Genomic DNA, 12,709 nt, shown 5'->3' with positions numbered 1-12,709 from the left:
AAAAACATTCAAATGTAAGTATAGTAATTTATTTATTTTGTGCCATAAAGTTTCAATTTTTCCCCAAGAGGAAAAAATTCTTTTTTTTTTCTGAAGGTTCCCATTTTTACCATGCAAAATACTAATTTACAACTTGTCTTAAAATAACCTGTATAATACAGGATTGTCATGATTTTTTTTTTTTTTAATTTTCATACTCTGTTTTGAAAGTATTTTCTGAAATTTTTCTTCAGCTCTTTTATAACCTTTAAAAAAATATCTTATGATATTTGTGCTCTGGGAGCTTTTGCTTGTGTCATCATTTCACTTCTCTGTATCACTTATGTTATACTCACTTTCTACTGTGTACTGTCGTATACTCTGTACATTATACTACATTAGTTAAAGAAATGGTTTTTCATATCTGAACAATTGTGCACTTTAGAAAATTCCTGGAAATGAATGTGGCACAGCAATCATCCAAAGAAAGTCGATCAGTTATAATAGTAAGACCTGGTCATGTAATAATGTTTTATCAAAGACTTTTAAATATGGAAATGTATATATCTATAGCTGTTTATTTTTGTATTGTTCTTTTTACGTGAATTCATGGTTGGGGTTTTGGACGTCCAAAACTGGTCTTGGAGCAGAGAAATGGTTTTTACTGTCCGAAAGTGTCTTAAACTGTCCAAAAGTATGATAAAGCTAAATGGGTCTAATCTAATCAATGTGCATTTACTGCAACGCTAGTAATGCATAAATATCAACTTAGTCGCATTTAATGAATATTTAATGATACTTTTTTTTTCTGAAATGTTTGTTTGAAAAAATATTTTATGTAAAAAAATTGCCAGACTTTCTACATATAAAAACTTTCTTGCGTTAAAGTTTGTAGCATTATGAAGGGAAATTTGCAACATTACCAAAGTCATCAACTTCAGTTCCATTTTTAACTCAAAGGAATCTATTAAATGGGCAACATTTAGACGCATAAAAAGCTTAATTTTGTTTAATGGTTTCTGCCTAATAATACTTTATGTAATGTTTTAATGAAAATTCTTTGTTAAATCATGGGCTGAAGAACAATAAACTGATGGATACAAAAAAGTAACTTGTATTTTGAAACTAGTACAATCTTGAATTTCAATTTATAATTTAATATAGTGTGTTGGTGTGTTCTGAAACTAAAATAAACAATAAAATATATAGTAGTTTGATAAATTTTAGAAAAAAAGTATCACAATTTTCTTTGAGTAGATTGGCGGTAATTTGATTTCATATCATGAAATGACATTATTGTCATTTCATCACTGTGTCATAAGAAAAAAAAAAAAAACTCTGAAGCTGTAAAAGAGTCTCAAATATATATTGTTGCCTCAGAGCAACAGTAGGCTATCTTAGTGTTGCTTTCAGGCTCGTCTTACTGTTGCTTTTAGGGCATGATATATATTTTTTCTTCATGTGAAAAGTTATTTCATTGCATTTCGTTAATTATTGCACTACATTCTGAACACCCTCATTTTCACATATGCATATGTATGTAGGGAAATTTGGTGACGATTATTTCAAAAATAAATAAACAAATTCATTCATACTAATTGAAATTCTTAGTGAACAATTGCAACTTCTATGTAACTGGATTAGAACTAGCTGAAAAATAAAGCTTATATGTTTTTATATATATGTACTTAAATGTTCAAACTCAATAATTTTTTATTATAAAATATTACGTTAATAGATTTTACTCTGAAAAAGAGTTTGGACAGTTTCAGACACTTTTGGCCACAAGAATTTTTGACTTACTTTACTGTTGGTTTTATGACAGTGTCCAAAACCTTGCCAATCTTGTGTGAAACCTATAATAGTACACACTCTTTTGAAAATGAGTATCTATTCACATACTGAAATAAATAATTGATGTAGAGTGTTTTTGAAATTGTCGCCATCATAAATGACTTTCAGCTGCTTATAAAGGAAATTGATGCAATATTTGTGATCATTAATCTTTGTCAACCTTTTTTGAAACCATATACATACATATGTATTTATGACCCATTGAAAGAAAAGTGGTGTAAGTCCATGAAGCACTTCAGCCAGTTTTTCTGTCAACAGCTCAAGTAATGAGTGAACACTGCTACTTTTATTGAAAACGAAGAATTTTTTTCTAAACTGAAACTTCAAGCAAATCAGTTATACCATACATATGAGCAGGCCTAGGCCGTAACCAGAAAATAATTTCGGGTTGGGGTTAAAAAACTAACATGCGGAGCTTTGCAGAAGAACTTGGAAATTTTTAAATATAAACGAACATTTAAATATCAAACTGAATTTTAGGGGGGGGGGGTGAATCCTACAAACTCCCGCCGCCCTTGTATACATCCCTGGAGCAGACCCATCATTTAAGGGGTATCCTGGCTTAGAAAAATTTATGTATCTACATTTAAGTCACTTTTTTTTTCAATTAAATTTTGCATTGAGTATACACCTCCCACGACTGAAAATATTTGAAATGACATACCAGCATATAAGCCATTGAAAACATAAAGTGGCGTGAATGTTCTGTTGACTTATACTGCTCTTGCTCTCAGTGGTTCATATAAATGTGCGCATATTAATGTATATCTATAATTACGCACATATATATATATATATATATACCGTAAAATACCAAACAAGCTTCCTCCCCCTTGTTCCTAAAATTTCCATTTGGTAAAAATATCAAATATCCCCCTACCTACATTGGTTATTTGCTGAGCTGACAACACAAGTGCATATGTTCGACTCACGTGTTACTATCCAGAACACCTCCAAGTGGTTTAAATTTCCCTTAGAGTTTTGCAGAGACTAGTAAACGTGCTCTTCCTATTACATATTATAAGAAGGGAGTAGCTCTGGACAGAGAAGTAGGATGTCAGGCAGTCATCATTTCAAGAAGAATCATAAACGTGTTCGTTCCAACCCTGCTTGAATTCCGGGGGGAAAATCTCGCCCTGTTACAGGGTTTGCACCTTGAAGCTAATGAAACCATTTGCACTGTCAGTTTCCAGTACAGTAGGTGTTATATGACCTCATGGGGGCCCATATACAAAGTTGCAAGGGGGGGGGGCTCAAATATTTTCCCCGTAGTTTAGCTGGATATTTTCCCCGTGGAAACTGATTTTAGAACAGATTAGAGTCATTAAAATTTGACATTTTTAATAACTTATTCATTAATGGCTGGAGAAGAAATGTTTTTACATTTTTGCAAAGAAAAAAGTACTAAAAGCAAGGAAGTTCTAATTTCAAAGGGGGGGCTCGAGCCCCCTCTTGCCCCCCTATATGGGCGCTCTTGTATGACCTAAGAATTCTTGTCATATTTTGTCATTATTCCCCTAAGTAATATGGGATTGGTTTCTTTGCCACATTGTCATACTTCTTGAGGTGATTAAATAATTCCTTTGGTTTCCTTTTTTAACTGAGCATATGTAAAAGGTAGTTGGCTAGATCTATGAGTATACACAGGGCCGGCTCTAGTAGTTCTGCCGCCCCCTCCCATTGAATAATAATAATAAAATAATAATATATTAATAAAATAAAAATAATTGTCAAGTGCTTAAAACTAAAGTGAATTTCTAGATAAATTTCAAACTAGGTTTTGCATATTCAAGCACTGGTACACTCTTAAAATTATCTTTTTTAAAATAGTGCAACTCATTGCACTGAAACAGATATTAATTTTTTTTTTTGAACTTTTAAGTCATGCAATTTGCCGCCTCAAAAATTAAATTTAATTTTTTGTTAAATTCCGAACTATGTTTTGCATATCCAAGCACTGGTACACACTCTGAATTATTATTATTTTTTTAGCATTGAAGCACTGAATTTTATGACACTAAAATAGGTACTTTTAAAAAATATGTTTCAATTTCAAAATTTGCTGCCCTAGGCGGCCGCCTAGGTCGCCTACCCCAAGAGCCGGACCTGAATACATACATATCTTAATACAATAGAACTCTACTTATCCAAACTCTGCCTACCCAAAGCATTTTCAGAAATTTTTTTCAATTTCCTAGAAAAGAAAAATTTATTTGGAAAAGAAGTGCAATTCTTAAAATAAAGATTCTGTCGATGCAGGCTGTTGCCCTTCCCTCCACAAAGGTGTAGGTGCATCGGAAACATAATTGGGATGATCAATCACTGTCTCATAAGGCAATTTTGTAATTGGATTTCAATATGCAGCACTTCTAAATATGCTTACCATGCAAAAGTGTTACTTTTCATATAAGTAATTAAACACTATTTTTCTATATAAAAATAGTTTCTTTCTCCCATTTTAACCTTTTTTTTTTCAGGCAAAATCCAAATTTTAAATTTTTGATTGTCTGAGTGGGGTTTAGCCCCAAATTATTCCAATAATTACAGTTCTGCGCTGCATTTATGCGGATTTTGAATTGTGTGTAAATATTCTTTTGAAAAAGGAGCTTACTTCTCTCGGTTGCCTTTCATGCTTTCTAATTTATTGAATCCTTTTAATTTATTTATTTTTTTATTTAATTATTTCTGCCACTTGAGTGCAGGACATTCACGCCAGCTTTTGGTGGGTTTTCTGATGTTTGTTTTGGAGCTCATTTTTTAATTCATGAGTTTGTCTTTTTTTATCCATTTTTCTTTTCTAATAATGTTTTATGTGTGTGAGTGCATATATATATATATATATATATATATATATATGTTATAGTTTTATCAAAGAGTATACAATTTTTTAAAGCAATCTTCCCCAATTCCTAATGTTCTAAAAATACTTTTTTTTAAATAAAAATTGTATGATATATTTCAATATTTACTGTCTTTTGTATACAGGTAGTTGAATAATGCACCTTCTTTCCTCTTTAGGTATTCATAATGAATCTCTGTTGCTGAGGAGGAAACCTCATGGTCAAAAAGATTCCAGACTGAAGAATAAGCTGTTCACATGTTGCTATTGTAATTATTCATCTGGGACCAAACATAATGTTACGGTGCACATATTTACTCACACTGGGGAAAAACCTAATTTATGTCCAGTTTGTGGTCAAGCCTTCTCTCTGAGTCAAAATTTGAAGCGTCATATGAAACGACGACACATAAGATATGGATATTCGCCCATATAAATGCTCATTCTGCAATAGAGATTTAGGTCAAAAATCTAATTTAATAGTGTGCATTGCAGTGCCTATGAAAACTTTATAGTTGTTTTCACCATTTTAGAAAGAAGTATTAGGACTTTTTTTTTCCAAAGTCTGAATGGTCAAAAATAAAAATTTCCATGAAAACCCAATGGCGCTATGCACAGATGTATTGCATAGTGTTTACTATACCCGTCTATCAAATCGGGTCATAGCTGTCAGTTCTGCACTCACAGTGAGCACGAAAACATACCTCGTACCATAGAATTTTCCTACAAAGTGGGAATTTCATGCTCTATGCCAGCTTTTCTTAAATTGCATTCTGCAGGGCCCCAGGGGTATATGAATATCACTCAGGGATTCAGCAAAAACTTGCTTTCTTTCTTTTACTTCACATTGGTTGCTTAAGAAAAATAATAAAAAGCAGATTTGAGTAAAGTTTTTATACCGTACTTTTGGCATGAGATTGCAATTTTTGATTTTGCACTTGTTAAGCTGAGTTAAAGATCTAGGCCATTACTGGGAAATTACTTTTGAGGAGCATTTTTAAAGAATTAAGTTTTTTAAATGATTTTGGAACAGTCAAATCTGCTTGCATTTTTTAAATATTTTTTATGAATAACATTTGAGCTTTATTTAGAGTGATAAATTGACAAAAAACCATCTATAGTTAGATCCTGACCTTGTTTCTGGTTGCTTATTTGTTTGTTCTACAGTCTGAGTAAAAACTTTAAGGCCAGTAAACTTTTTTCAAAAATTAATACATCTTAAACTTAGGATCAAAAAATCATTTGAGTTTTAATTATTAACCTTAAATACAAGTAAAAGAGACAAAAAAATTCTTTTGTAAGTGTTCATTACCAAAAATATTACAGATCAGAGTTTCATCCTGGGTAAAATCTTTAAGGCCAACATAGAAAAAAGCAGATGGAGACAAAAATAAAAAACATAAACTTGTGTGGTATCCATTGCTTCAAATATTCTTTCTTTCATAAATGAAATTAGTTTTTGACAACGTTTAGGATATATTTTTTGCCATTCATCTTCAATAGTATATTTCAGCTCTATTTGATGAAGTAAAATGTCTCCCTTTTGCATAAACTCATGCTAAGTCACTCCATAAGTTCTCTATTGGCTAAGATCTGGAGACTTTGTTGGTCATTTCAAAGTTTTAAAATAGTTGACTTGGAACCTTTTTTTTTTTGTCACTGTTACTGGAATGGGTAGGTGTATTGTCTTGCTGATATTTCCAATTTTCTCGAGTAATAAATTCAGCATTTAGTAGAAGATGACTTGCAAAGACATTTTGATATGCCCTTGAAATCATTTTACCTGAAAAACGCAACTGAACCCCCACCATTGTAAGCAAAGCACTCTCAAATCATGAAAAAGCCTCCATTTAATTGGCCCTTGGAGAATATTTCTTTTTCTTTTCGTAAACTATGCCAATAGTACTTCCATCCTTCTGGTCCCTCCAAATTCTACTTCATTTGGTCAGAAAAAAATATTTGTATCCATTGGTTATCCCAGGTCGTGATTTCCTAGCTAAAGTTCAAATGCTCTATGTTGTGCCTATTCAGTAACTGATGCTTAGGCAATTTTTGCTGAATAAATAAAATCTCCACACCTTTAATTATGTTATATATCGTTTTTGACAAACATTTAAACCTATCATTTGAATAAGTTTCGTGATTGAGCACTTTCAAGGTGATGAAAGTTTGCAAACTCTTGCTCCATAACGCGAAGACAAATATTTAGGTCTTTTCCCGGTGTTCTTTTTACCATGATTGTGTTTCAATCAAAAGTGACTTCTATCATTGATCTTTTGTTTTTTTTTCTGCAATAGTATGCCTAATCATCCCCGATGAAGAAAAAGCTTCAATCTGCCCTCTTTCATGAACTTCTCACCTTTCGATATCTTCACAAAGAGAACCAAAACTTTGAAAAAATTATTGACAAAACTGCAAGCTGAAGGGTTTCCACAGTCTTGTTGATTGCGGTGATATTTATTTCAGTATATGTACATGTAGGTTTTAAGAAATACTAGTGTCCTTAAAGTTTTTACTCAGGCTGAAATACTAACTTAGAGTATACCTATGTTTTTTTGATAATTGCATACTTGACAAATCCTGTCTGTTGCGTTATTTTTTACCGATGAACATTAATAATACAATAGTATTAAAATCCCTAAAATTTCATTTTCTAGTTTTCACAAAAAAAATTTGCTGGTCTTTAAGTTTTCACTCAGGCTGTATTTACCTTTAGGGTTTGTGTTGTGTGCAATACTGCACCATCTTTTACTTTGCTTCGCAACTTTGTGAATGTGTGTTTCTTTAGTCATTAGATAAGTATAATTTAGAAATTTTGAAATATTTTGCATTGTGCGGTATCTACCTTACTCTTAATTTACAATTTTGTTCAAATTTTTTGAAAAGGATTTATACTTTTCCTTTTCATGTTACAAGTACTATATGTTATTTTAAGTTTGTGTCTTAGACTACAGCATAACCATTTAATTTATTTTGATTGTTAAATATTAAGTTAGTTCTCTACCTAAATGTAAAGATTTCTGTGCTTTTACAGTTGAATAAGTTAAACCAAAAATTCTTGCTTCCAGTTGGCTGAGGTGAAATCTGTCATCCTCTCAATGCCAGTTTCAGCTGATGTCTTTGGGGGCTGTATAAATGGAATAAAATTTATCTTACACTCATTATAACAATCTTATTTATTGACTGAAATTATATAGTGTTTTGGAAGTTTCCTACTTTGTTTTTTAGCTTTATAGTCATATGGCAAAGAATTTTCATAAACAAAGTATTTATCAAGGCAATTAGCTATAATTCGATTGAACTTTATTCAGCAATCTGGATTGCTAAATATTAATTTAGTTCTCTCCCTAAATGCAAAATCTTATGTGCTTTTAATGTTGAATAACCAGAACCAAAAGTTAGTCCTTTCTTCCAATAGGCTGAGATGGATTTTGCCATGCTCTCCAGGGCATTTCTTCATCTGATGTGGGGAGGGGGGGGGGTCTAATTTAATAAAATTTGGGAGTTAAAAAGTTTTAGGAGTAAAAAAATACACTAAATTCACTCATCACTTGAAGAGAGGGGGGTTCAATTACTCTCATACCTGCTAAAGTTAAAAAAAAAAAAAAAAAAAAAATTGGCTAAAAACTTCTTCCTGAACACAAATTGACTCGAAAAGAACTGTTCCTCAAAAGTTATTTGGCAAGGTGAGGACATTTGAAGGCAAGGCCCTTGTCTTCAAATATTCTATTTTTCAATATGTTAAAATAATTTATTGTTGACTTACGTTTATTTTTGCCATATTTTTATGGGATATTAAACTTTTTTTTGTACCTTTGTTATTATTAATCAGACTAAAAGCATTTTCTCACTTTGTGAAAACTTTAAAAAAAAAAAAAAACTTCAGATTCCTGGAAAGGGTAAACTACCCCCATTATTTCTCCCATAAGACTGCCTTTGTGTGCCCTTCTCATCTAAAGAAAAAGCAAACCCATCAACATTGAAGCCTTTGTTAAAAAGAATATAAAACAAAAGAGTTTTCAAATTTAAACAATTGAACTTATGCAAACGTGATGACTTCATAACTGTTTTTTGTAGTTATTGTGATGATGGGACACTAGTCTAAGGCAGGTTATTAAGTGATTGACAGTGGACCATTTACATTTCATTTTCATGTGATAAGTAAAGATTTAATTTTCTTAGTAAAAACACACACACATAAATTTATTACTTAGAATACAAAACTTTTGCAATGTCAGGGTTGAAACTAGCTGGTTGATTTTATAGCTTACTATTTACGAGGATAGATAAACCATACTGTGTCATACATCTTAAAGGTATTTACTTTTTTAAATAATTTTTTAGGACATACATTTAAAACTACCTAGGCAAGAATGATCTTTTTGATTCAATGATAATTTTCAAAAATTTTCTCAAACTCCATAATAATTCATCAAATTTTAACTGACGTTATGTATACACTGTATAGTGATGATGTTACTATGAGCAAAATTTAATAAAACCATTCTTAAATGAAAATGTGTTGTCTGATTTTATAGTAAAAATAGATTATCATTAGTGAATACGCTAAAAGTGTTTTCATTTTTTATAAAAAAATGTAATTGATTTTTCATTGTCAAAGATTGTAATTGATCCAGATTTCAGGTATATAATTAGGATATTCTGATATATAAAAAATACATTTTTTGACCTATTAAATTGTTCTATATTTTTTCCCAAATTACTTCTTATAGTTTTTGGGATTTCCTCTGAACCTTATCTCTATTATTTTTATTTTTTAGATATTTCACCTTTGGAAAGAGATATTTCGACAATTACTATGTTTTCTGTGACATCCCAAGTAGCAGAAACTGTGCATGCCTGCCCACATTGTAACTATCACACTCCTTGTATTAGCAACTATAAGAGGCACATGCGAACACATACAGGAGAGAGGCCTTTCAGTTGTTTTGTTTGCAAGAAGACATTTACTCAAAAACATGTCCTTAAAACTCATTTGTTGATACATTCGAACTCCAAACCTTTCAAATGTGAGACATGTAGTCGAAATTTCCGCAGCATGGCAAATTTGAAGAAACACAGAGACAGTCAGCATAGGAAGAAAAATGTTTTAATTTTTTAATGTTTAAAAATAAGATTTTTATAAAGTGCAATATATTTGTCTTTTATTTGTTTGTTGTATGATCATGTTTTGTTATAAAAAAATAAATGATTTTATATATTTACATTTTGCATTTTAATAAATTAGTTTTTGAGAGAGATTTCAAATCATAGGTTGAAACTTGGGCCCGTTTACCTAATTATTTCTCCTTGGAGAAATGATTGAAAAATGGACCAAATAATTTGCATTTATATCCAGTAACCTGAGACAAACAGGATAAGCCATGTTTCCAATTCTCTAAACTTGGGGAGAGAGCCGCTTTCAGTAATAAATTCAACAGTGTTTAGGGTTTCCAGTTTTCCTTCACTTAGAGAAGGGGGATAACAAACAGTAACTTGCTCCCTAAGACCATATTTGGGCAGCTGTTCAAAACATGTCATGGTTGCAAGTTTATACATAGTTCATTAAAGCAGGGGTGCCTACCTGTTAGAGTTTAAATTTTCATACCTAGTTCCTCAATATTAGTTCATGAACTAAAAGCTACACAATGAAATTGAACTGTAAGTACTTGTGTTATTTCTTTTATGTTTTATTTATTCCCACTTTGGGTCTTCAGGTGCCATGACCATCAGTTCTACCAAATTTTCATGAAAACGAATTTTATGAATAATAAGTTTATTTTCTGTAATTTTTTGTGACAATTTTTTCATCATAATTGGATCTTTTCTTAATCAAAAATGGGTTTGTATGTTTTTTTTTATTGATCACTTATGATTTTTTTTAATGTCAAAAGTGATCAACAAACGATGACTTTTTTGGTTCCAATTGTGTTATTTCATTGCGTTTTTTAGGACCAATTTTATTTTTTTCGAAGCAAGTTTTCGAAAAATAAGGAAATAGAAAAAATATAAATGCAATGATGGTGGATGGGACGAATATGCGGAAGGCCATCGTTTAAAGTAATCAAAAAGGGGGGGGGGACAGTTGCCGGACAGCTTTTTGAGAAATTTTATGTAATAAAACCTGTCTACAACGACATGTTGGGACCTAAAAAAATATTGCTATGGATCAGTTTGATTATTTATGCTGACATTTTTCCGGGACCAAGGAAAAGATTGTTATAGAATCTTTTTTTTTTTTTTTCCTGAGTGATTTTCAGCATAATACTCCATGGAAAAGGTTGAAATGATTCCTGTATGTGTAGTAAAACTATGTTGCTAAACTCGAATAAAAACCAACAAATGGATGTTAATCAACACAGCAGTTGGAAAAACAAAAATTCAGGTGAGTTTTTTGCCTCCTCCCCCTTGCTTCGATATTCTGAAGAAATTTAGTTTAAAAAAAAAATACGGTTTAAACTTTACACAAACTAACCATTTTCGGTGACCGCAATTTAAGTTGGTTGATTGAAGCACGTGACATTTTTAACCAATAATAAGTATTTTTTCACCTGCGTGTTATTCGTCTGACGTCATTGGTCGTCATATGATCAAGCAACTGGTAGCTACCGATTAAGGTCGGCGAACGTAGCCTGAGTGCCGCGAATATTTGGTAGTAAACTGTCACTGTGACGGTAAAACATCGTTGTTGATGGTGACGGTTGAGTTTGATCATGTATTGTGTTCTTTATAAGTTAAAAATGTGCATTATGAAAAATAGTGAATACGCAACAACTTTTCATATTTGAGTGTTCAGTTCGTTAACTCCAGTGGGCATAAGTTTCTCACGCAAAATGTGCATAAAACATCACATATGTCATTTAAGTTCCAACTACACCGGGGCTAGCGTGCAACGGAGTTCACATTCAACTCTTTGTTTATGTTTGGTAGAAGTCACCGTATTTGAGAGAGAAATGACAGAAAAGTTGGTTTTCTGCAAATTTTTGTTTGCTGTGTTGTGTATTCCACACCTCTATCTGAATTGTTGATTAATGTTGGTTTTCACAGAAGAGTTTCGAATCGTGAAAACCAATATCAGAAGCTCCTTCTTCGGTCAAAAGTGATGACCAATTCATTGCCATAGAGTTCCAATGAGTTGATTATTCATTTAAAAGATCCTTAGATGTAAAAAATCGGCCAGAACTAAACACATAAGTTTAAAGTGTCATGGTTCTTAAGTGCAGTTTTGATGTTATATTAAGAAAGTTTTATTGAGTTTTTTTCTATGACTTTTTGTTATTAAGGGTTGTTTTGAATTCACAACATAATTTTCACTAAATGTTTTGTATTACTTAAACTAAGCGTTTATTAGTACTATGATGAAAAGTGATTTAATTATGATTGTTTTGATAAAAGATTGTTATATCACTATTTTTTTCATATAAAATCATTACTTCAGATTTTATCTTGAACAAACTTACATGAGAATAAGTATGTCTGTCTTGAGTAAAGAGAGAGTACGTATTGCTGATACAGTAAAACCACAATGCTAAAATTATATTATTATCAGCAGGATTTGCCGATATATATCAGTCAATACATATGATAAATATCACGATATATATCCGATATTTATTTTGAAGTATCATGATATTTTCAATATTTATTTATTTTTTTTAACTACAGTATTTTCAATACAAGAATTATATTAATCATAGTAATAGTGTTCATCTATTATTAAAATAACCAAAAAGTGATTTATTATATTTTTGTTATGTATTAAAACAACAAAGTAATATAATATTCATTTTTATCATTAGTGAGGTAGCAATTTATTTCATATTAAAAGTGCATAATTAAACATTGGTCAGGAAAAAAGAAAATGTCTTATGACCAACTAATGCATATTTTTTATTTCTGAATAATATAACTGAAAAAGTAGCTAACAAAAGAAAAATGAGTAAAACAGCCAATGCTAAATAAACTCCATTAAAATTGATAAAAAATGTAAAATGAAATATTAGATGTAAATAATGAAACAAACCTTAATTTTAAGTC

General features: G+C 31.1%; 2 protein-coding genes across 2 annotated transcripts in view; both read left to right on the top strand.

Annotated features, from left to right (window-relative positions):
- The first annotated feature begins 5,019 nt into the window (after positions 1 to 5,019).
- Positions 5,020 to 9,794, top strand: LOC129219846 (protein krueppel-like). Its single transcript, XM_054854158.1, has 2 exons — positions 5,020 to 5,134; positions 9,454 to 9,794. The coding sequence occupies exons 1-2, from the start codon at positions 5,089 to 5,091 to the stop codon at positions 9,792 to 9,794; spliced, it is 387 nt and encodes a 128-aa protein (XP_054710133.1). The 5' UTR covers positions 5,020 to 5,088.
- Positions 9,795 to 11,014: 1,220 nt separating this feature from the next.
- The window catches only part of LOC129219837 (gastrula zinc finger protein XlCGF8.2DB-like), a 35,788-nt gene continuing 34,093 nt past the window's right edge, over positions 11,015 to 12,709 (top strand). The window contains exon 1 of the mRNA XM_054854146.1: positions 11,015 to 11,057. Coding sequence (XP_054710121.1) covers positions 11,015 to 11,057 — 43 coding nt within the window. The remainder of the gene's footprint in view (positions 11,058 to 12,709) is intronic.

Source organism: Uloborus diversus, chromosome 1, assembly GCF_026930045.1.
Source record: "Uloborus diversus isolate 005 chromosome 1, Udiv.v.3.1, whole genome shotgun sequence".
NCBI classification, from domain to species: Eukaryota; Metazoa; Arthropoda; class Arachnida; order Araneae; family Uloboridae; genus Uloborus; species Uloborus diversus.
Note: the sequence above shows the minus strand (reverse complement) of the source record. Positions and strands in the feature narration are given on the sequence as shown.